Genomic DNA, 25,519 nt, shown 5'->3' with positions numbered 1-25,519 from the left:
TTACATGATGTTGTGTGACTGTTCCCTGATCTGTTCAGTGTTCCCATATTGATGGACATTTGCTTACCTTGCTGTCAGTTTTAGGGATTGCAATTAATAACCTCGTTTAAATAACATTCAGTTCAGTTCAGTCGCTCAGTCGTGTCCGACTCTTTGTGACCCCATGAATCGCAGCACGCCAGGCCTCCCTGTCCATCACCAACTCCTGGAGTTCACTTAGACTCACGTCCATCGAGTTGGTGATGCTATCCAGCCATCTCATCCTCCGTCATCCCCTTCTCCTCCTGCCTCCAATCCTTCCCAGAATCAGAAACTTCTCCAATGAGTAGATCCAGAAATGCAGGAGACATAAGAGATGCGAAGGGTTGATCCCTGGGTCGGGAAGATCCCCTAGAGGAGGGCATGGCAACCCACTCCAGTATTCTTGCCTGGAGAATCCCCATGGACAGAGAAGCCTGGTGGGCTGCATACAGTCCATGGGGTCGCAGAGCTGGGCATGACTGAAGCAACTACACACCACTTTCTGAATGTGTATCAGTGTGCTTGGCCCAGAAGAAAGCTGCATCCACACATTATTTCAGTGAGAGCTCTAGAGCTTGGCACATATGGATGCTTCACAAATCATTGCTGAAAGACTTAAACTGTTAATCCCCATAGTAATCCTATAATGAAGAAATACCTTTATTTATATTTGAGGAAGTCGAGGCTCAGAGACACTAAGTACCTGGTCTGAGGTCCCAAACTGGAAGGTGGCAGAGCCAGGCTTGAATTCCGATCTGGTGACTCCAGACACCTTGCTGTACTGTCCCCCTTCTCAGAGGACCACAAGGCAGTGCCCTCTGTGGGGTGGGCATTTGGATTTCAAATGGGACCTCCTCTTCACTGTGCCTGTTGAACTTCATTCTCCATTGAAGACTCTCTAGAAGTTAATCAGTAAAATTCATTTTATTTCATCTCTTTTAGGAAACTTTCACATTTTTTTTACCTCAATCTTAAAAATAATAACAAAAGCTTTTGACAAATGAAGTCTATACATTTCTTTTACTTCCTCTAAGTACGACTGAGCAACCATACATTTTATAGCCTGGAGTAGACAGACTTGGCTGAGGTCTGGGCGTATATTAAATATGAGGGTTGAGCAAGTCCTGCAACTGCTGAAGTCCTCAGTGCTTGCCTCTGGGCAATGGGAAGAATAAAACCTATTTCACGGTGGCACCAAGGCATGGTTTTGAGGGATGTCTTGACCTCCATGTCTCTTTCGATCAGCAATATCTCCATTCTTTGATGTAAATGATTTTCATACTTCCTCAATCTTATGTACAGATACCTCTGCCTGTGAGCAAAATGGCAAGCCATTCTCCCACCCCTTTCCAATCCGACACCAACCCTAAGCCATTCCCATGTAGCAACATCAAAGCAGTCATTGCCAGGATGCTTAAATGAGTTAATGATGACAGAGCACTCAGCAAAGAGCCTGGCCCATGGTAAGTGCTCACTGAATGGTAGTTGTTATAACAATTATGATAGGGTGAAATGCTGTCTTGTTTCCTCAGACTGACAACCATCATCAAACAGCATTTGATGTCAGGATGAAGAAGTCAGACACTCCAGTTTGATCCATGCTAACTAGGAGTGTGGCCTACGATTGAATTCCATTCAAATCAGCAGATGTGTGTTCACAGCTGGTTTTGTAAGAGACACAGGACTGTCTTCCTTTTCAGTGGGCTCTGGATGCTTTCATGGGAGACAGCTGTGTGTGGGGAGGATCAGACAGGCTGAGGGGGATCAATGACCAAAGAAGGTTTACGGGGCGCCTTCCCCACTTCTGCAGCTTCTGCTGGGCTTCCTGTCTGTTATCTCTTCAGCTGGCTCTAAGTTTGCCCTGTCCCACTCCTCTCCCTCCAACTCTGACCATTTGCTGGGGAAAAGGCTGAAGAACCCTGACTATGCTGCCAGGTGTTCAGCTGAAAAATCCTAAAACGAAGCTGCGATGAGAACCATATGCAGAATGAACAAATCATGAGTCCCCTGGGTCATCTAGGGAGAGGAGTCTCTGAGTCCCATTCCTAAAGAAACCTGGATTCTTCCATGGGAGAGACAGTCTGTCCTTTTCTTGAGATCTGTGAGTGGGGTCAAGGATATTAGCCAAAGCCAGTGGGAACTGGGATCCAGAGCTCAGGGTCCGCTAATTCATTGTTGGTACCACATTTGTATTTGCTTAAAGGTACTGTGGAGCTCATGAAATTCACTGAATGGAAAAGACTGCTCCACCTTCACAACTGCCTTTCTTGCCCAGTTTCTTATCCACAGAAAGTGACTGAGAGCCTGTACACCTGCCCAGAGTTACTAATTCTTCTCATTAGCCTTGGAGGGAACTCCAAAAGCTCACAAGAAAAGCCCAACAGGGAGGAGGTTTTTATTAATCAAATGGATGTAAGTAGGCCCAGAAGAGATTGGGTAGGACGGCAGAGACGGAGGGCACCGGGAAATATTTTGAGGTTTCTCCCAACTCTGTAGCTCTAAAAAATATGTGACCTCTCCAGAGGAGAGCGATTAGAGCAGCCAGAAGTTAAGGGTTAAGCAGTCCAGATATTTTGACTCTATGTGTAACTTCCACCCAGTGATCAAAAATAATACTCAGACCAAAAAGTTTGGAGAGGGGACACTGAAGGGAAGGGCCTCAGAGGCCACTCGTGTATCTGGATATTTACAAAGTCTGGTGGTACCACATGAGGTTGGTGCCAGCTGTGTAAAGAGAGGGACTTCCGTTGGTTTAAAGGAATCTTACAGGAAGTCTCTAGAGGTCCAAATGCAAAGAAACTCATCCTTGTTCAGAAGGCTGCAGATAATGGGCACGAGGATCTGAGAAGACAGCTTCTTCTGTGGACCTGTGGGCCACACCTCACAGCCTTAGATTTCATCAGACCTGTTGCCTCTCGTCTGGGGGGAACTGACCCAGAGGCTCCCATTCACAGCATTTCCATGACTTCAGAAGCAATGTACTGCTCTTTCAAGCACTTTGTGCTGAATGTTCTTTTTCTCTCTCAAATATCCAGTTATGTAGGGACCCACTGCTTTCCCCTTTTGCTGAATTCAGCTGTGAATTCCTCATAGCAGGGTGAAGGGAAATTTCATGAGGAAGATACGCCCAGGAGGCACCAAGCTCCTCGTGCTGCTCTCCACCGGCCTCCTCTCCTGGGAAGCCCTCCAGGACACCCTCTCTGGGATCCCTGTGGGAAGGGATGGTCAGGTTGGACTTTGGGTGCCCAGTTAATGCTGTTTGTGAAACTTTTACTCAACTTGGTAACTTGTCAAATAACCCTGCTGCTGCTAAGTCGCTTCAGTCGTGTCTGACTCTGTGCGACCCCATAGACGGCAGCCCACCAGGCTCCCGCGCCATTTTTTTTTTTTTTTTGGCCTGCGCAGTTTGAGGATCTTAGGTCCCCTACCAGGAAAGGAACCAGCAGGGAGTGAAAGCTAGAGCCCAAACCACTGGACCCCCTGGGAATATCCAAAGCTCCAATTTTAAACAGGACACGGCTATGAATTTTTCTCGAACGGCAGAATATTCCAGAGTGTACATCTTGGAGGTGCACGGTACAGACAGACAAAACACCTGTGCGCCCACCACGCAGTTCAAGAAAAAGGAAACTGTCAAACTTTGATAACACTCAACCCACCGAAGGGAGGAACCACGGTCATGAATTTTGTGCCAGTCACTTGCTATTTTTTTTTTCTTTTTCAACTTAACAGCAAAGTCTGTAACAAATCAAATTCACACATACACAAAACATCTGAAACCCGGGTCTCCGCTCGGTGCGGCGTGTGAACGCCAGCCAGCCCGCCCGCCGCTTCGCCCCCTAGTGCTGACACAGGGGCGCTGCGTGGAGACAGCTTTCCCGAGCGGAGAGGCCGCCCACTTGCCTTATTTGCATACCCACCGTGCACTGCACACCATACACGTTTAAAATTATAAAACTTCAAATTTTCTTTTACCTATGTGTTCTGAAATTAGACCCTTGTTTACAGAGTAATTTAGAAATTTTTGTTCAGGCACTGGCTCTCGGTGTTATCTAGTCACTCTCACTGTTCTAGGAGTTTCTGTTACCCGCGCTAAGAATTGCAGGGCTGTAGGCCATGCTCTGGTTTCTCTTCAGACCGTATAAATCTTTCGCCTTTTACTAAAGATTTCCGTGGAGAGGAACAATTCTGAGTCTAAAACTAATTTTTTGAGGCCTTGCTTCGGTAAGGCTACTTATATTGGTTAATGAAAGACTTGTGATGGTTGATTAGAAAGGTGGCTCAAATAGTAAAGGGTCTGCCTACAATGCGTGAGGCCTGTTGATCTCCGGGTGGAAAATACTCAACCCACTCCAATATTCTTGCATCTACCCACTCCAATAGTCTTGCATCTAGAGTCCCATGGGAGAATCCCGATAGGCTTTATGTCGTCCATGAGGCGGCAAAGAGTCAGACACGATTGAGGCACTTCCTTTCTTTAGTGAAAGTGTTTATCTTTTCCGTTGGTTTTGGGGGGTTATTGTATAATCCCCGGTGGTTAAAGTAAAAATGTATGCATGTTCTCTTTAACTTAGTTCGTTTTGTCAGTGAGTCGGTTCTTCACATTAGGTGGCCAAATTATAGGAATTTCAGTTTCAGCACCGGTCCTTCCGATGAAAATTCAGGACTGATTTTCCGTAAGATGGACTAGTTAGATTTTCTTACTAAGAGACTCTCAAGAGCTTTTCCCGACATGTTAATTAAAAATCATCAATTTTTCAGTGCTCAGCCTCCTTATACAGTTCAATTCTCACATCCATACATGTTTATTGGGAAAAGCATGTGTTTGACTAGTGGACCTTTGTTGGCAAGGTTAGTGTCTCTGCTTTGTCATATGTTGTCTAGGTTGCTTATATCTTTTCTTCCAAGGAGTGAGCGTCTTTTAATTTCATGGGTGCAGTCACCATCTGCAGTGATTTCAGAGCTCCCCCCGCCCCACCCATATATTTGCTCTGAAGTGATGGGAGCAGATGCCATGACCTTCGTTTTCTGAATGTTGAGCTTTAAGCCAATTTTTTCACTCTCCTCTTTCACTTTCATCAAGAAGCTCTTTAATTCTTCATTTTCTGCCAGAAGTGTGGTCTCATCTGCATATCTGAGATTATTGATATTTCTCCCACAATCTTGATTCCAACTTGTGCTTCATCCAGTCCAGCATTTCTCATGATGTACTCTGCATATAAGTTAAATAAGCAGGGTGATAACATACAGCCTTGACCTACTCCTTTCCCGTTTTGGAACCAGTCTGTTGCTCCATGTCAAACTGTTGCTTCTTGATCTGCATACAGATTTCTCAGGAGGCAGGGAAGGTGGCTTCCCATCTCTTGAAGAATTTTTCCACAGTTTGTTGTGATCCCCACAGTCAAAGGCTTTGGCGTAGTCAATAAGGCAGAAGTAGATGTTTTTCTGGAACTCTCTTGCTTTTTTGATGATCCAATGGATGTGGGCAATTTGATCTCTGGTTCTTCTGCCTTTTCTAAATCCAGCTTTTCTAATCACAAGTGATTAATGAGAAAGCATATGTTTATTTTCCTTATTTGAATATCAGATCACCTGACCTGCCTCTTGAGAAACCTATATGCAGGTCAGGAAGCAACAGTTAGAACTGGACATGGAACAACAAAGGTCCGTCTAGTCAAAGCTATGGTTTTTCCAGTGGTCATGTATGGATGTGAGAGTTGGACTGTGAAGAAAGCTGAGCACCAAAGAATTGATGCTTTTGAACTGTGGTGTTGGAGCAGACTCTTGAGAGTCCCTTGGACTGCGAGGAGATCCAACCAGTCCATCCTAAAGGAGATCAGTCCTGGGTATTCATTGGAAGGACTGATGCTAAAACTGAAACTCCAGTACTTTTGCACCTCATCCAAAGGGTTGACTCATTGGAAAAGACCCAGATGCTGGGAGGGATTGGGGACAGAAGAAGGGGACGACAGAGGATGAGATGACTGGATGGCATCACTGACTCAATGGACATGAGTTTGAGTAAACTCCGGGAGTTGGTGATGGACAGGGAGGCCTGGTGTGCTGCAGTCCATGGGGTTGCAAAGAGTCAGACACGACTGAGTGACTAAACTGCACGAATTCTAATACTGCCTCTCAAGGCTTTCATCCAACAGGGAGGACTCAGCAACCAGCTCAGTTAAACAGAGTGAAATCCATGGACTGACCTTGTAAACAATCTTCAAGTTATAGCCAGCCTTCAGCACGGTTTCAAGTTCCATGTTTCCAAAATCAGCAGCTACATGCAAAGGAGTCTGCAAGCCTCTGCCATGAGAAATTTCAAAAATATAATTCAAGCATGTTAAAGAGAGAAGAAAGCTACATAATGAAAAGACACAGGAAAGCAAAGGTGTCCTCCACAGGCATAAGGGAAAACAGATAAGCTTATTTTTAAACACGAACAGGAGACATTAATTGCTGTTTATTTATAACAATGAAAGATTGAAAGGAAGTTACATGCTTAATAAGGAGACTCATGAGATAAATTATGGTATATACACATATTGGAAAAGTAGGCAACCATCACAAATGACTTTTTAAAATAATTTCAATAAGGGATACCTACAGTAGTAAGTTCATAGAGATACAGCGAAATGGTGTGTCGAGGAGAAGGGAATAAGGAACTACTGTTTAAAGAGTATGGAGTTTCAGTTTGGAACGATAAAGCTCTGGAGACAGTGTGAGAGTTATGTACATGGTCAATATGCTTAATGCCACCAAACTGTACACTTAGAAATGGTTACAATAGTTAAGTTTTATGTTACATCTATTTTTCCAGAATAAAAAATAATTTCAGAGATTTGTAAAAATGAAAAAGTGCTTGTAACATTTAAAACCTTAGGAAAAAAACACTATCTAGCTGAGCTCAATTTATATATAAAAATAGAGAAAGAGAAGAAAATGCGTTGGTGATGTTAAGAATGATAACATCTAGACTGAGGGATTAGAGGTTATTTTTATTGCCTTCTTGATGCTTTTCTCTATTTTGCAAATTCCCTACATTATAGTGTATAGAAGGAGTATCAGCTTTTAATTCCTTTCTGAAGTAACTATTTTCCGACAAAAAGGACAAGAGTGTCTCAGAGAAATAGATGAAATCACAAGAAAATCACCCATCTTATACCTCCCACCAAAAGAAATTCTGATGTGAAGACATTTCTAAAATATTAACACAGAAAGGGACACTGGTTGCGACCCAGCCCAACTCCTAAACCGGAGGGAGGAAGCAACTCCCTCAGTGTCACACAGCTGGGCAGTGCCACCTGGTTCAGGACTCTTCCTCCTAGCGCACAGGGCCAACCTGCTTGGGATGTTAGCAGAATTAATATCAAAAGGCATTCACTAAAGACCCACTTTAGGTGGCAGTGTGCCCCTCTGGCGGCTCATTACCTAAGATATGGAACTTACACTGACAGACTGATCAAAAGTGTATACCAACATGGAACAGAGACTAGTGTCACACACCAAATACTCACAAAACCTCCCTATGGCAAAACTGCTAGAAGTCTAGAGGGCAGGAAATGCACCAAAATATTAAGAGAGCTCTCTTTTTTGGGGGGGATTAGAACCAAATTGTAAGTTTTTAGCTTATTTATGTTTTCTTACTTTTATACATTGTGTGTATTCTTAGTCTAACAAAACCCGTCAATGATGAAGAGTTTGATACCCTGGGTGGCAGTCTAGTAAGCCTCGTTCGCTGGAGTGGAGCTAGTGAAACCAGAACCACTTGTGAGTTCTGTCCATGTGGAGAGAAAGATGCTGCCCATAAGAAAAGATCTGGGGCATTAACATAGCTGAACACACATGTATGTTTAATAACAAGGGGGATTTTTCTTTCCATCACTTTTGGGATAGTAAAAGACCAGGGAGGAGAATGGTCCCTGGGGAAGGAAGGGACAGACAGGGAGTTAAGTCCCCATTCACCTCAGGGCACCAGTGACCTCACAGGTTGGAGCTGGAGCAGAGATGGGCATCAGTGCTCTGGCTTCACAGATGAGGAAACCGAGGACTACCCAGTGGGTAAGTTCAGGCATCCTCACCAATCATGGCTGCTCCTGACCTTGGAGGGGGCAGCCAGGAAGGAGGGAGAGGTCCCGAGGCTCATGGGTTAAGACCCCTCTCTCTGAGAGTTTTCCTTCCCACTCCTGGCCTCTGGAGGAGTGCAGCCCGTCCCACAGCAGGACCCAGTGCAAACAGCACCCACCCCCATCCTCTTAATTCTTCTGCCTCAACATTTCTATTTCTAGCCAGTGATGGATGCCTTCTATGGAGCATTTGATTCTGCTCCAATGACTGAATTCATGGTGATTTAAAAAAAATTTTTTTTCAAGAGGTCTCTTTTGCCTTTGGGCAAAAAGAAGATACATTCATTTACTGTCTGTCATACAGAAACAAAGCTTCCTTCTGGGGGAAAAGGGTTCTCTGCCAACTACAACATTTCACACTGGGGGAGTAGCTTTTGATTTAAAGAGGCTCTGGTGATTTACCGCCGAGCTACAGTTTATCTATCTGAAGCACTGGGCCTGTTAAACGTGAACAGTTTAATAATGCACTGGATGGATCCCAGTTGTGCATTTGAAAAAGACAGAATATGTGTGTGCAAGTGGGAGTGAAGGTGAGAGGAGGAAAAGGATAAAAAATAGATGTGCCTGTTCCTCCCAGGAACCTTGAACTTGATCAAAACTACCCCTAAACACACTGAGTTGAAACAAGAAAATTGACTTTCCAGGTTCTGACTTGCTGGCTTACCTGATTTAAGATATCAGTGTCATGCTGTGCACTTAATAAGCTGTTCACCACTGTGACATGGTTATTGAGAACAGCTAATGAAGAGGGGACGCCTTAGGCTGCAGAAACAAATGACAATGTCAAATTCAAAAAATTCTGGCTTCAACATTCAGATCAAAAAGTGACTCATTTCAGCAGATAATCCCCTGAACACTGACACTGCCCAGCGTGGTGGTGAGTCCTTCACTAAGTCTTCAGCAATCATTTGCCTGCCAAGGCCGCACAGCTAACCTACTCACCAGCAACCCACCCTCCTGCATCATTTATTCTAGAACTTGATTCTGAGCACCTACTATTAGCCAGGCTCTTTTCAGGACGCTAGGGGTTCAGTCAGCATCCCGAAAAAGAGCCTGGCCTATGAATGAATGGAAACTATGGCTTTTCCAGTAGTCATGTATTGATGTGAGAGTTGGACCATAAAGAAGGTTGATCACTGAAGAATTGATGCTTTCTAACTGGGGTGCTGTAGAAGGCTCTTGAGAGTCCCTTAGACAGCAAGATCAAATCTGTCAATCCTAAAGGAAATCAGACCTGAATTTTCATTGGAGGGACTGATGCTGAAGCTGAAGCTCCAATACTTTGGTCACCTGATATAAAGAACTGACTCACTGGAAAAGACCTGATGCTGGGAAAGACTGAGGGCAGGAGGAGAAGGGGATGACAGAGGATGAGACAGTTGGATGGCATCACTCATTCAGTAGACATGAGTTTGAGAAAACTCTGGGAGATAGTGAAGGATAGGGAAGCCTGGTGTGCTGCAGGCAATGGGATCACAAAGAGCTGGACACGACTGAGCGACTGAAGAAGAGTAACACGGGGTTCAATGGTGAACGTGGCCCAGCCTCAGGAATCTTTCACTGAGTAGGGAAAGTAGACATTGATTTTTTTTAAGTCACAAAATAAATATACAGTTACTAATTGTGTTAAGTACCTTGGAGGAAAACTGCAGAGTAGTAAGATAACATATGTTGGGGTGGGCTGAGGGCCAAACTTTCCGGAGGGCAGAAAAAAACTTTCTTGAAGAACTGACGTCTGAGCTCAAATATGAAGACTAAGAAACTACTGAATACCTTAATTGCAGGACTTCGCAGAGCCTTCAAAGAGCTAAAGTGCAGTGGGAGTAACCACAAGGAGGAAATAGCAGTCATATTCCATATTTCCTAACTTGCCTTGAACTAGGGCTTTTTCTCCCTCGAGCGGGTTGTGGGACTAACACCCCCTCACCTAGGGTACGGTCCATGCTCAGCCCTCCCACCTATGTAGTCTGACCACCGTGTATTCACTAGGCCCGACAGTCTGCTTTCCTCCCACTTTGTGGCTAAAATGCCTGTCTTCCGGCCACGCACTACTCACCTCCACCGCGGGCTCCTTACCAGCTCTGGCAAGCTCAGTGCCCGCCTCCACAGTCACACACAGCCTCTTGCTGCCTTACTCCCACCCAGCTGCCCCTGGTCCCGGGGGCTCAAGAGAAAACACCTCCCTGGGGGTGGACAAGGCAGCTGCAGGGAGGAAAAAAGGCGAGGAGAACACAGCTAAGGTGTGAGAGTGAGGTGAGGGGCATCTAGTGGGGAGGGGCGGGGTTGGGGCACAGGGAAGACAGAGCAGCAAAGGGGATGCAGTGAGACCCTGTGGACCACAGAAGCTGAGCTGAGAGGAGAGAGAGTGGAGAGAAGGGGTGCAGATGCCTCGAGGGTGGGTGCAGAGGACGGCGCAGGGTTGCTCAAGCAGAGACGATGACGTTAGTCTGCATCAGGAAGGCACATACAACACATCCTCCTAATGGCACCAGTACACACTCACGGCCCCAACAGTTCAGTTCAGTTTAGTCGCTCAGTCGTGTCCAACTATTTGGGACCCCATGGACTCCAGAATGGAGAAGGCAGTGGCACCCCACTCCAGTACTCTTGCCTGGAAAATCCCATGGACAGAGGAGCCTGGTAGGCTGCAGCCCATGGGGTCGCTAGTCCGACACGACTGAGCAACTTCACTTTCACTTTCCACTTTCATGCATTGGAGAAGGAAATGGCAAGCCACTCCAGTGTTCTTGCCTGGAGAATCCCAGGGACGGGGGAGCCTGGTGGGCTGCCGTCTATGACAACACGACTGAAGCGACTTAGCAGCAGCAGGACTCCAGAATGCCAGGCCTCCCTCCATCAGCAACTCCCAGAGCTTGCGCAAACTCATGTCTATTGAGTCAGTGATGCCATCCAACCGTCTCATCCTCTGTCATCCCCTGCCCCTCCCACCTTCAATCTTTCCCAGCATCAGAGTCTTTTCGAATGAGTCAGCTCTTCACATCAGGTGGCCAAAGTATTAGAGTTCAGCTTCAGCATCAGTGCTTTCAATGAATATTCAGGACTGATTTCCTTTAGGATGGATTGGTTGGATCTCCTTGCAGTCCAAGGGACTCTCAAGAGTCTTCTTCAACACCACAGCTCAAAACCATCAATTCTTCAGTGCTCAGCTTTCTTTATAGCCAACTCTCACATCCATACAGTTAATACTCTCATATCCCCAACAGTTAATACTGTTTAAAAACACGAGGCTGACAGCTTTTCATTCACAACCACCCCAGCAGTTAGGTCTTCTATTCCACACTTTACATACTGAGAGAGTCAATTCCTAGGCAGGTTGATAAGAAGTCCAGGTCCCTGAGGAGGAGAGAAGGGCCTGGGGCTCTTGAAGAGGAGATAGGGGCCTGGAATTCTCAAGGAGGAGGAAAGGACAAAGTCTTTTTTTTTTTTTTTTCTCTCTCTCTCTCTCTACATTCCTTAGTCTTAGTCACATAAAACATTTTTTTCCTTAAGCCCAGAACTGATGATTACACAACAAACAACTCAGTTTAAACTCTGTACTAAGGATTATATCGGAGAAGGCAATGGTACCCCACTCCAGTACTTTTGCCTAGAAAATCCCGTGGACGGAGGAGCCTGGTAGGCTGCAGTCCACGGGGTTGCTAAGAGTCGGACACGACTGAGCGACTTCACTTTCACTTTCCACCTTCATGCATTGGAGAAGGAAATGGCAAGCCACTTCAGTGTTCTTGCCTGGAGAATCCCAGGGACGGGGAAGCCTGGTGGGCTGCCGTCTATGGGGTCGCACAGAGTCGGACATGACTGAAGTGACTTAGCAGCAGCAGCAGCAAGGATTATATAACAACAATGTATCCTGCTTGAGGACAGTTTCTCCTTGAAAAACCTTCTGACTAATCCTGATACCTTAAAATGTATATCATGGGAGTGGGTCTGGTAAGATCTTTAGATTGTTAGTTCTAATCCTGTCATCTTAAAATGTAAATTGTGGGAGTGGGTCTAGTAAGATCTTTACAACCTTGCATTCTTTTGATTCACTGTGTGTGAGTGAGTGAGTGAAGTCGCTCAGTCTGACTCTTTGCCACCCCATGGACTGTAGCCTGCCAGGCTTCTCCATCCATGGGATTCTCCAGGCAAGAATACTGGAGTGGGTTGCCATTTCCTTCTCCAGGAGATCCTCCCAACCCAGGGATTGAACCCAGGTCACCCACATTGTAGGCAGATGTTTTTAAAAAGTATATAACTCCCTTGCTGACACTAGCAAGGGGGTCACTCTCTGCCCCCTTCTGATGTCTATGTCAGAAGCTTTCTCTGTCCCTTTTTATACTTCAATAAAACTCTGCTACACAAAAGCTCTTGAGTGATCAAGCCTGGTACCTGGTCCAGAAGCTAAATCTTCTTCTTTGGAGATCCTGAATCACCTAAGCTATCAATTCAGAGGTTAAATCACCTCCTGAGGCATCTGAGCTAGGAAGTGGAAGAGACAGGATTCAAACCCAGATCTTCCTGACTCCGACATCAACACCAGCCTCCTTCCCACAGGGGTAGATGGATGGAAGAAAGGTGTAGTGATTGAGCAAAGAACACAGCAGTACTCAGAGGAGGGGGAAAGGAGGGGCAGATGGGACCTAAAGCTGTGTGCATCAGACTGTCCAAGGGTGAGCAAGGGCAGTCGGAGACAGATGGGGTGGAGGGGCAGGCTTTCCGTACAGACCTCTTCTGCTCTGGGAGGACCTGGTCTCTATGACACCAAGCATGAAAAAAAAAAGAACAGATCCCTAATCCCAGTGACACAGGGAGGGCCCTTCCTGCTGGGACTACCAGCCTTGCTGTGGCCCCAAACCCTCCTGAGAAACAGGGGGCATCCTTGGATAGACCAGACAAATTCAGAGCCTCTCGTGCCATTCTCCAAAAACTACCAATCCTGGTTTAAATCACATCCCTTCTCTCCAGTTAATACAATAAATAGCAATGGCTTAAACAAGAGCAGAGGAAAGAATATTCTCCCAGGAGAAATGAAAGTAGAGTGAAAAATAGCATCTAATTCCAGCACAGATGGCCTTTGTTAATTCTGCCAGGGCCAACTTCAGAAAACCTAAATCAGTACAAATGACTGACTTTCAAAAGAAAAACAAAATCGGTCAGCGAAGGGAGAAAAATAATCCTTCTCCTTCCTATTAACAGCAGTGTCATCATTTTCCCAGACTGATAAATTTAATACAAAAATGGCATCTCCAGACACTTGAGAAAGTTTAACTGCGGCAAATATAAATATTTAAAACACAAAGATTTCATTTTGTTCAGGAACTGCAACAACTTTCTAAAATTCAGCCCTCGGATTCTATTTCTCATGATTAAAACTCAGTCTACAAAAGGAGTTGGTCAGCCCTCCCAGAAAGAATTCCTCCTTTGTGGTCACCTGTTCTTCCCTTCCCTCTCCCCAGCGTATCTGCAGGCAGCATCTTACGGCACACAGAGCCTCACAGAGCTGGGATCAAAGTCCATGTTATCGTAATAGACTCACTTCCATCTTCTGGTGCAGATCAACGTTCTCATTGAGAAGAAAGCTGACCAATGATGCATGGCCATTCCGAGTTGCTGTCTGCAAAGCACTGATATTGATCTGTAACAGACAGGTGGAGAGAGAAGGCAGGGAGGGATTTCCATTAGAATCCAGCACGCTTTCTGGTGTTCTTCTCATGGTTATCAATGAATACAATGAAACCGAATGACTCTTTTAAAGAGAAAATCCAATGTGTTTCTTATTATTGGGTGGGGGGTGCTCTTTGCTGCTTCTAGGTAAAGAGTCAGGTCCTAGGCATGCCTCAGGCAAATATGAGCTAAAGCCAGGAAGTACCAAGTGAACTGGGGCCAGGTCTTCTCTCTATATACCCTGCTAACCCTCTCCTTGAGCCAGAAGAAATGAACTTGCTGTTGGCCCCAGAAATGTCTCAACCCTCTTTCATTCTGTTTACTAGTAACTGTCCCCTTGCAGGTACCACCTCAAAACAGCATGAAAGTGTTAGTGGCTCAGCTGTGTCCAACTCTTTGCGATCCCACGGACTGTGGTTCACCAGGCTCTTCTGACCATGGAATTCTCCAGGCAAGAATACTGGAGTGGGTTGCCATTTCCTCCTCCAGGGGATATTCCTGACCCAGGGATCAAGCCCACGTCTCCTGTGTCTCCTGCTTTGCAGGGGGATTCTTTACCACTCGGCCACCTGGGAAGCCCCTGATTATCCCATCCTCTTGCAAAAGTCCTTGCAAGAAGAAAAGCTTAAAGATAATAGTGTATGGTTCTAAGCCGCTGTGCTTTGGGTTGGTTGGTTTTAAAGTGATAGGCAAGTGGAACAAATACTCACAGAACTGATACACACTCCAACCAATGGGAATCTAGCTTGAGCTGATACTAAATGCCTGAATGACCTTGAATAAATGGCCTCATAGAGGCTCAAGGATGGGCCTCTATGTCTTCCTCTGTGACAGTAACAGAACCACCTATATTATTAGTTTTCTATTGCTGCAAATAACAAATTACCACAAATGTAAGTGCCTTAAACAATACAGATGTATTATCTTACAGTTCTAGAGGTCAGAAGTCTGAAATGAGTCTCACTGAGTGAAGAGAAAGGCCTATAGGGAGGCTTTCAGGAGAATCCATTTCTTTGCCTTTTTCAGTCTGTGGAAGCCACACACACCCCTTGGCTCTCAGCCCCCTCCTTTACCTTCAAAGTCAGCAATGGGGTGCTCAGTCCTTCTCATGTTACATCCCTCTGACCTCCCTGCTGGCCTCATTGTTCTGCTTGAAAGGATCCTTGTGATTATATTAGGCTCACCTGGATAATCTCGTTGTAGGGTCAGATGATGATCAACCTTAAATCCCCTTCACTCTGTAACTTCACAAACTTACAGGTTCCTAGGATCCTAATGTGGACCTCTTTGGGGGGCTGTTATTCTGGCAACCACAGCATCCTACCTCTTTTCCTGAAACCATCACAGTACTTGGGAAATACATGAGCTAGTAAAGGTGAGCAATGATCTTCAATATCATCTCAATAAAGCCACAAAAATTTATTGAGCACTTATTATGTATCAGACCCTATGTTAAATAGTGGGGGCGTGGATATGATTAGACTGACAATATCTCTGACATTACATTCCAGGAGGGGTGGACAATCGATACATAGATCGGTAGACTGGTAAATCAGTAAATCAACAGATTTAGAATAAATCCATCTATTAGATTCTAGATGTTATTAGAAGAATAATATCAGCTAGTGGTAATGAGCATGCTACAGTGAGAAGTGAAATAGTGTGACTGGATGATTATTTTCCAGTGAGTGATCAAGAAAACCTTCTTGGATTGGGTGACATCTAGACTGAGATCAGAATGGTAGGAAATGCCCCCTAGTGGAAGGATGTGATGCAGAAACAGGTTTGTAAAGAGCCCAAAGCCAGGAACCCAAAGAGCTGTAGGGGCCTGTGGCATCTCATCCACGAGACACAAGAGGCACAGAGTGTATGACCTTCAGACTTTTTAAGCACCAAAGAAATATTTGAAATCTTAACAACAACAACAACAACAAAAAACAGTTGGTTCCAAATGCCAAAAGAAAACCACCAAATTGAAATGAATAAATATTTAATCAACATAGTCATACATCATTGATTGTTAAATGCAATATTCATAAAGTATTCAAACACTGTAAACAATTTGCAGGTTAAATTTTTTCACCTCCCTCAAATTTTCAAGTATGAGCAGAGTTCTAAGAAATCAATCATAAATTCAATTGAGTTCAGTCGCTCAGTCGTGTCCAACTCTTTGCGACCCCATGAATTGCAGCATACCAGGCCTCCCTGTCCATCACCAACTCCCAGAGTTCACTCAAACTCACATCCATTGAGTTGGTGATGCCATCCAATGATCTCATCCTCTGTCGTCCCTTCTCCTCCTGCCCCCAATCCCTCCCAGCATCAGAGTCTTTTCCAATGAGTCAGCTCTTCGCATGAGGTGGCCAAAGTATTGGAGTTTCAGCTTCAGCATCATTCCCTCCAAAGAAATTCCAGGGCTGATATCCTTCAGAATGGACTGGTTGGATCTCCTTGCAGTCCAAGGGATTCTCAAGAGTCTCCTCCAACACCAGAATTCAAAAGCATCAATTCTTTGGCGCTCAGCCTTCTTCACAGTCCAACTCTCACATCCATACATGACCACAGGAAAAACCATAGCCTTGACTAGATGGACCTTTGTTGGCAAAGTAATGTCTCTGCTTTTCAATATGCTATCTAGGTTGATCATAACTTTTCTTCCAAGGAGTAACAGTCTTAATTTCATGGCTGCAGTCACCATTTGCAGTGATTACTTCCTTACTTCCATAATAAAGAAAAACTGAACAAAACCTAAATGGCCAGGAGCTAAAGAAGGATTAAAGGCATTTTGGGAAGACCCTAAAAATATGCATGCATCGGAACACAAAACTCAAAGGAAAACATATCAGATGTTTATAAGATAATCCTTTCAGTGTAGAGAAAATATGAAAATTGCTATTTATGTTTATTTTTATCTCAATCTTTAAAATTTATATTTCTGGCATATGTTTTATAATATATTGATTTAATGATAAATGTACCTGTGATAAGGCACATGCTCACATTTTCTTTACTGATATGAGTTTGCTACCTAGAATGTTTGGAGAGCACCACACTCAAGCGTAGTCCCATGAGTCACTCCATGGTCTGGCAAGGGCCTATGTCAGAAAACAGAGGCAGCCCAAGACTGTATGTACCTTATGGGCTTCATCCAAAGGATTAATAGTATCACTAGACACTTTGTGCAAATAAAATCTATCACAGTCTACAAGTACAGTTTGTTAGACTTAAAGACTTTTCTTCAATGTGCCCTGACTCAAAAATAGCTAAAATGTGGATTAAATCCAGGTGCACACATTCCAGTGGTAAAGTATTAGAATAGAAAAGGGCCAGCATGACTAAGACTTTAAATCCTATGACTATAGGACTGGATCTCTATATTTGTGAAGGCCAATCAGGGCTAAGATTTTTGCTGGGTGAATCCAGTTCTCCTAGAGTTTCTCACGCATCATTCATAACTTTTATTCAAGAAGATCACATTCCTAGGATCTTCATAAAGTTAAAGCACTTCAATCTGATCATCACTACTATGAAGTCCAAGAGGACTCAAATCACCTGGATCTCCAAACAGCCAGCTCCAAAGGCGTGGACCCAGAGGTTAAAAAGTGACCTCCCAGAGCAGATGACTCACGGTCTGCCTCCGCAGCCGCAGCCTCTCCGCTGAACCCAGGCCTGCTTTCTATCTGCCCGCTCCCCTCACCTGAGTTATCCCCTCCCACAGAGTCTCAGGGAGAGCCCGCCCACTCCCTGGCGACTGAGGCGCTCCCCCTCCTCCCCTCCTCTCACCCTCCACAGCTCAGGGATGGGCACCCCACCGTCCTGGGAGTGCAAGCCAGGGAGCTGCGGGGCAGAAAGTCTCCCCTCTCCCCAGCCCCTGCTCACAAGTCCTGTGACCTCTACCTCCTCCTCCCACCTCAGGCTGTGTGCTGCCCCTGAGAGTCTGCCCAAGAGCCCTTGCCCCTGTCATTTCGGGTCACCGGAAGGGACGCCCCGCCTCCAGCTTTCCAGGCCCCAGTCCTCCCTTCAGAGCACAGCGTCAGTGTCCTGCCCCGCCTGCGAGGGCTCCCGCTGCTCTGTGCCGCCTGAAACCCTCCCGGGTCTCTGCTCCCGGTAAGCGCGGCCTCCCATTGCTCCACCCCAGCCGTCCTCAGGTTCGGTGCTGTCGTTCCCAGTACTCACCGTGCTTTTTCATGCCTCAGTTCCCTCACTTGGGCTCCGTCTCCTGGTACCAGTGTTCACTAGAATGCCCAGAGCCACATAATATATCACCTCGTCTGTGTGAGGTATTTCTGAAACAGATTTTCCTTTGTGTTCCCATAGCACACTGCATATACATCTATTAGTGTATTTAACCCAATATAATATTTATTGTATGCCCATCTTGCCCTGTAGGCTTCCAGAATAAGAAAACACTCTACGTAGCAGGGTTCAGTCATGGTTCGGTCACTAAGTCATGTCTGACTCTTTGGGACCCCAAGCACTGTAGGCTCCTCTGTCCACCATCCCCCAGAGCTTACTCAAATTCAGGTCCATTGAGTCAGTGATGCTCTCTGCCTCATACTGTAACCATTATCCAGAGTACACATTAAATATTTTTTGGTGAGTAAGTGAATGGATTAACAAATGAACCGCTGTGAGTTCCTTTAAAGAAAAAGGGAGGAACCTTTCTGCATCACCTACCCTGTGGGCTTCCCTTATGGCTCAGCTGGTAAAGAACCCGCCTTCAATGCGGGGACTTGGGTTCAACCCCTGGGTTGGGAAGATCCCCTGAAGAAGGCAAAGGCTACCCACTCCAGTATTCTGGCCTGGAGAATCCATGGACTGTGTAGTCCATGGGGTCGCAAACAGTTGGACACGACTGAGCGACTTGCACTTCACTTTGCAGCCTGTGGCACAAACACTTTTGTTTGCCCCCCATTCCTTTCTCGAAAGCCGTTCTTCTCACTCTTCCTCTTCTGCACCGCATGCTCACCTGTATGAGCCCCCGCACATACCTCACTGATCTCATGTATTTCTGGTGACTGGGTGAGCAGCACTGGCCACAGGGCTGTGACCACGCTTTTCTGCGAGGTGCAGGGCAGCGCTCTCCCCCCCTAGAACAGAGACCCCCTCAGGAGAGCTTCCCAGGAACATGCCGCACCCACAGGCAGGGCTGCAGAATGGCTTCCAGGGGCAGGGGTCACACTGGATAAAGCTGTGGCTCCAGAACTGGCCATGTTTTCCATAGTTTTAAGTGAAATTCATACTTTTAAAGTTTTAAATTGAAAATACATAGCTGTTTGAATGTGAAGGAAACAAACCATCCATGTTTCTTTTTTTACCTTCGCTGCTAATCTGCTAGTAAAAAATGGAATAATGCAAGTAATTGTATATAACTTTTGGGAAGGCAAACTGTCGCAAGACTTCTGGGAGGTAGTTTTAGCAATATTATCCCGAAGGGTTTTACAGTGTGCGGCACTCTTTGACCCACACTTTCACATCTAGGAATTGCTCCTTAAAAAAAGCATCAAAGACATGCACAAGCCCATGGACATCCACTCGGTGTTTCCTTCCCTGGTCAGGTGGGACTGGAGTCCCCAGAAGATCTCAGGGCAAGAAAAGAGCAACTGGAGCTGACAGTAGAAAATTCCATGTAGTCCTCTGATTTCAGACATTTATGGAGCAAAATTGGTGATTTGGACAGTCCACTGAAAAAGTGGGTTGATTTCATTGGGATATCCCATGATCTTTCCGACTGTAGTAACAAGTGAAGAACTCAACTGCTCACCAGAATGCCATTGCCAAATCTATACCTCAACTGCCACTTCCCTTTCTCTAGTCCTTGGTGAAAAAATAAAATTCCATCTCACCTTGTCCTTTTCTGCAGTATGCAGATTAAGGAAGAGAAGTGTTCCTATCATTTCGACATGGCCCCTCTCTGCCACCAAAAGAAATGGTTTTCTTCCCTTCTGAAAATCAGTCACAAATGCCAGTATTATTACACACTTATTAAACACACAAGACAACTGGCCAAGTGGGGAGCATTTTGAGGAGGGCAAGAAGGCCAAGGTGGTGATTCTGGTCATGGCATTCTGGGCTCTTCTTAGGGGCAGGTCATAACAACCTCTCTCACTTCAAACCAGATCCAGTTCTGAGTTTTCGCCCCAAACTCCATCAGCACAGAATCATTTTCACGGGGGCAGGGAGGTACGTTCAGACACGGCCTTTCCAAAGCGTCTGGGGAAGGCCCCGCCTCACAGCCAGACTACCTTCCCTTTCAAATGGAACATTTTTACCAACTTTCTGCATTTATGCAACAGGTCTTTCACTCAGCTATTTATTGAGAAGCTGATTTTGTGCCAGACCTCATCTGAGTCATTTGCATATCACTCAGTAAGCCTTGCCTTACTGATAAAAATGCTTGAAGCAGAAATTCTCCAGGGTTTAATATTTACATGACTCATTGAGACATGAAAGAAAGAAAGTGAAGTCACTCAGTCATGTCCGACTCTTTGCGACCCCATGGACTATAGCCTACCAGACTCCTCTGTCCATGGGATTTTCCAGGCAAGAATACTGGAGTGGGTTGCCATTTCCTTCTCCAGGAGATCTTCCCGACCCAGGGATTGAACCCGGGTCTTCTGCATTGTAGGCAGACACTTTACCATCTGAGCCACCAGGGAAGTCTTGACATGACAAGTCTTGTCTTGAGACATGACATTGTATCAACTGCTTCTTTTCAGGCCCTCCCTGCTTGTTAATGGGGCTTCCCTGGTGGCTCAGATGCCTGCTCATATACTTCTCTTTGACATTCACTAAGGATCAACAGGAAAACTCTTGAGAACAGGTCTGTATGATGTAGGATGGAGAAATTAGGAATTATCCAGAGAATACAGCTTAAGACAGATGTTTAGGTGTGATTTGTTAGGGAGGAAAGTTCAAGGGTAGAATCTTCTGATTATGGTAGTTTCTCCAAATCTTCACATTGCAAAGGAAGACTGCATTTTCGATAGCCAAAGCGTCATTTGGCTACTGAAAGAACGGTGAGACACCTATAGAAAAACTCAATTTTCTAACCTGAGATATTTAAAAGCAGGAAAACAAGTTGGGGTGGCCAAGTTGGTGGGCAGCAGAAGTATTTTCGTCAACTAAAGAAAACATTCACAAATTGGCCTGCTATGTTGTTAACCAAAAGCTTAGCAAGATGTTTGAAATGTTAAAAGCAAGACACAAGACTCTTTATAAGAAGTTCCCTGAATCTGAGATTTGTTATCTGATCTCCTGCTAATGTAAGATAATAAAAAGTAATGCTTACTGTTTGCTTGAGATAATAGCTCATGATTCTCCAACAACTCAAAGAAAAAGGAAGGAAAACTGCTAAAATAGTAAATGGCTTCCAGAAAAGTATGTATGGATCAGTCCTATGGGACTCTATACATGCCAGAGTAACAAACAGGCACCAAAAATTCACCTTATTTATATTTTTGAGCCAAATATGTTGCCAATTAGACCTATATCTCTAGCCCTTCAAAGTCTGAAATTCTGTCCTCATTGAATCACCAAGAAAGGACAAAGCAAAAAGACAGAGAATGCTTGGTGCCCACTTTTGCTGCTTGTGAGACTAGATCCATAATTGGAGATAAAGCTCTAGTCTTGAGCCACAAACTGGTGTTTAGTCAGTAAGTCATGGCCAACTCTGTTTGAATCCATGGACTATAGCCCACCAGGCTCCTCTATCCATGGGATTTCCCAGGCAATTATTGGAATAGGTTGCCATTTCTTCTCCAGGGGATCTTCCCCACCCAGGGTTCATCTCCTACTTGGCAGATGGATTCTTTACCACTGAGCCACCTGGGAAGCCCCATGAGCCATCAACAGCTTTTGGGAAATGACAGAATGATTGTGTCCAGCTTATACAAATACCTGCAGAGAGCGCCAACAAAGATCCATATAAACCAATCACAAAAAGAAAGATGAGAAACGCTGATTATATATTAGATGAAAACATTTAGTCACACATTCTTACAAATTAGTCACTCATTTATTCAACAACTGTTAACAATTATTAAGCATTTATATATATATGTATCTTAGATATTGTCCTAAGCAAAAGTGGCCAAGATAAAAGAATATGACACCCTATCCTCAAGAAGCTCAGAGTCCATTAAGGAAGATGAGCAAATATGCAAGTGATTGTAATGAAATGCAATAACCAAATTGGTGATATGTGGGGGTACGTAACTCAGTTTGAGTTTGTGCCTGTGGTTGGGGAGGCAGGTGATAAGAAATGGTGGCTAATGCCCTGAAACAGAAGAAAAGAAGTCACTGAACTCAGAGATGCCCAAAGTATGGTTTCTCCTCTGGCATTCACAATTCATCTGTAGTTCCTCCAAGTCCAGATGCAGCTTACCGATCAGGAATCATTTTTATCATAAGCAATGCTGCTTAGTAAGAGTTAATATTGTACTTTTGTTTGTAGAGACACAGAGCCAGAAAGTTAACTAAGGTTTAAATTCTCATGCAGAAAGGAAAGGTGATTTGTTAGCCCTTTATGCACAAAGGGCATGAATAACACGTGATGGTGTTCTGTCTGCGCGTGGACATTTGCTGCTTGTGTCTTTGCTTTTCCTTGGGAGAACCGCTCCCCTGCCCCTCTCCCTGCCAACACACACACACACACACAACCGTTAATTTAGCCCATTTACTGCTGTCAATGGCCAGGCTTTACCTGCCACGATCATATAACCCATGGTCACAGGAATTGGTTCAGGATTGGGCACATGTTTCAGGCAGGGCCAAACAGAATTATGGTGATTTATATATTTGATGATAAATATAAATATTTATATATTTGATGAATATTTGATGAGGGAGAAATTTTCTTTCTTATGAATCAAAATCCATAACACTATTCATAAGAATTTAGACTTGAGGCTGCTAGCAGCCATCCTTCCCACTACGTGGAGAGTATGCTTCTCAGTAATGCCCACAGAGGGACTTCCCTTGTCCAGTGGCTAAGACTCCATGCTCCCAGTGCAGGGAGCCCGGGTTCCATCTCTGGTCAGGGAACTAGACCCCACACACCGCAACTAAGAGTTCACATGCTGCAAGTAAAGATCTCACATACTGCAAATAAGACCCGGCACAGCCAAATAAACAAATACTTTTGTAAAAATGCCAACAGAAACAGCCAAGAGTTGGGCGGGAGCTGAATCTAGCCATGCCTGCAGCCAGCGAGATACACCCTCAAACTCTTTAGTTAGGAGTTCATAAACTACCTTCAATGTTTTTTCCAGATTAAACTGGATTTTTGTCACTCATAACAGAAAGAATTCTCACTAATACATATTTAGCAATCTGGGGAAAAACACTGCTGGAAATATTAGGAGTCTGTTCAACCTTAAAATGGCCTTACTATGTTATCCTTGGTTGCTACAAAGTCTTGCATTTCTGCATGGTTAAACAAAGTGACAGAGGACCCACCCACAGAGAAAGTCTAGTCTGATAAGTGGGAGGTTATCAAAGATAAAACATTTTTCCTCCCTAACAAAACAGCCATTGCTTCGAACTTTGGATGCTCTTTAAAAAATGTTATCATCAAAAACAAAAAAAAAAGTGAAAGCCAAATTACACAAAATAAGGACATTTAAAGTAGTCTGTATCTTATAAACGTATCAAAAGGTAGCATAAAGAAAGACCAGCTGACAGTAAAATGAGATACAAATCTTTTCTCCCATCTCTAGTACATATTCTAAGCAAAATAAGAAGTTTGAAAACGTGAGTTTTTTTTTAATATAGTTTATTGTGTCTACTTTCATATTTTTAACCACCCAACCCTTTTAAATTATGTTCGAATGGGCCTCTACCCAGTGCAGCTGTCTCCAAGAACGGAGACTGTCCTCACTGTAAGGCAGGGAGATTTTCTGCCTGGAGGACTGTGGAGCCTGGTGTCAGCACCTCAGGCTTCAGACCCCAGACAACCACAACTCAGTATCCTAAATCCCTTTCTTAATTAGCAAAAATGAGAAAGGTTCAGAATTTCTGTTCCTTTTTTTTTTTCCTGTGTTAGCTTAATGTGTACTTAACCTAATATGTCTTAATTCAATGCATTTAAATTGTTTGCACATGAATAAGTCTAAGGTGTTGCAGTTATTCATTAAAATTATTTTTCATTTTTAAGTTTACTGCAGGGTTATTTGCGGAGAAGGCAATGGCACTCCACTCCAGTACTCTTGCCTGGAAAATCCCATGGACGGAGGAGCCTGGTAGGCTGCAGTCCATGGGGTCGCGAAGAGTTGGACACGACTGAGCAACTTCACTTTCACTTTTTACTTTCATGCATTGGAGAAGGAAATGGCAACCCACTCCTTGCCTGGAGAATCCCAGGGACGGGGGAGCCTGGTGGGCTGCCGTCTACGGGGTAGCACAGAGTCGGACACGACTGAAGTGACTTAGCATCAGTAGCAGGGAAGCCTTGCGTGCTGCAGTCCATGGGATCACAAAGAGTCAGACATAACTGAGCAACTGAACAACAAAAAAATATATATATACACACATGTATAGTGATTCCCTTTACTGTAGGGTAGAAACTAATACAACATTGTAAAGCAATAAAAATTAAATAAAAATTTAAAAAGCAATAAAAATTAAAATAAATTAATAATATAACCAAGTTGGGTTTTCCAGTGGGCTGAAAGTCTGTGTCCCCTCCCACCAAGTTCATATGTTGAAACCCTAAACCCAGTGAGATGAATTAGGAGACAGGGACTTTGAGAGTAATTAGGCCATGAGGGTAGAGCCCTCACGGATGGGATTAGTGCCCTTATAAATAAGAGGAGGCCAGAGTGCTAGCTGGCTCTCTTTTCTGCCCTGTGAGGATACAAGAAGTCAACAGTCTGCAACCTGGAGGACGACCCTTACCAGAACCAGCCCCGTGCTGGCATCCTGACTCCGGACTTACAACCTCCCAAGCTGTGAGAAAGAAGTCTCAGCTGTCACCCGGTTTATAGTGTTTTGTCATAGCAGCCTAAGACAAATTTATCCCAGAAATGCAAAATTGGCTCAACATTTGGAAATCAATGTCACTCACCACATTAACAATTTAAAAGAAGAAAGCACATGATCATCCTAATAGATGCAGCAAAACTTAAGTAAACAGAGAGTATAAGCAAATACTCGATAAAAGTTATCTAATACTTAAAATAAACATCATATTCAATGCAGAAATATTTCAAAGCATTTCTTTAAGATCAGGCGTAAGAAAAAGAGGTCCACTATCATTTCTACTTCATATTATATAAGATCAATGTTGTATATGCTAACTGTTCAATAATAAAAGAGAAAAAAATATCAGAAAAGGAGTTTTAAAAAAATTATGTAGTTAGATAGTAAATTCAAATTATGAAAACTCCTCGGTGGTCCAGTGGTTAGGACTCCATGCTTTCACTGCCAAGGGCTGGGGCTTCGTCCCTGGTTGGGGAACTAAGATCTCACATGCCAGGCAGTATGGCCAAAAATAAATAACGTATTTAATTAAATAAATAAATTCACATCCCATAGGATTTTCTTTTTTTTTTTTAAGATTTTTTTTAATGTTGACCATTTTTTGTCTTTATTGAATTTGTTATAATATGGCTTCTGTTTTACCTTTTTTTTTTTTTTTTGCCATGAGGTATGTGGGATCTTAGCTTACGGCCAAGGATAGAAACCTGCATCCCTTCCTTGCATTGGCA

At 44.3% G+C, this 25,519-nt stretch overlaps 1 protein-coding gene and 1 non-coding gene across 2 annotated transcripts in view; one reads left to right on the top strand and one right to left on the bottom strand.

The window, feature by feature from the left end:
• ANKDD1B (ankyrin repeat and death domain containing 1B) overlaps window positions 1–25,519 on the bottom strand; it is a 74,395-nt gene that overhangs the window by 20,643 nt on the left and 28,233 nt on the right. Inside the window, 8 exon segments of the mRNA XM_070378480.1 lie at window positions 6,228–6,314; window positions 8,797–8,885; window positions 8,888–8,906; window positions 13,684–13,782; window positions 18,803–18,845; window positions 18,847–18,891; window positions 19,613–19,620; window positions 19,658–19,756. Coding sequence (XP_070234581.1) covers window positions 6,228–6,314; window positions 8,797–8,885; window positions 8,888–8,906; window positions 13,684–13,782; window positions 18,803–18,845; window positions 18,847–18,891; window positions 19,613–19,620; window positions 19,658–19,756 — 489 coding nt within the window.
• Window positions 4,138–4,253, top strand: LOC138989649 (U5 spliceosomal RNA). The gene has a single exon (XR_011465898.1). It is a non-coding gene; the product is annotated as a U5 spliceosomal RNA (small nuclear RNA).

Source organism: Bos mutus, chromosome 10, assembly GCF_027580195.1.
Source record: "Bos mutus isolate GX-2022 chromosome 10, NWIPB_WYAK_1.1, whole genome shotgun sequence".
In the NCBI taxonomy this organism is placed as follows: domain Eukaryota; kingdom Metazoa; phylum Chordata; class Mammalia; order Artiodactyla; family Bovidae; genus Bos; species Bos mutus.
This window is presented reverse-complemented; position numbering and strand designations above follow the sequence as displayed.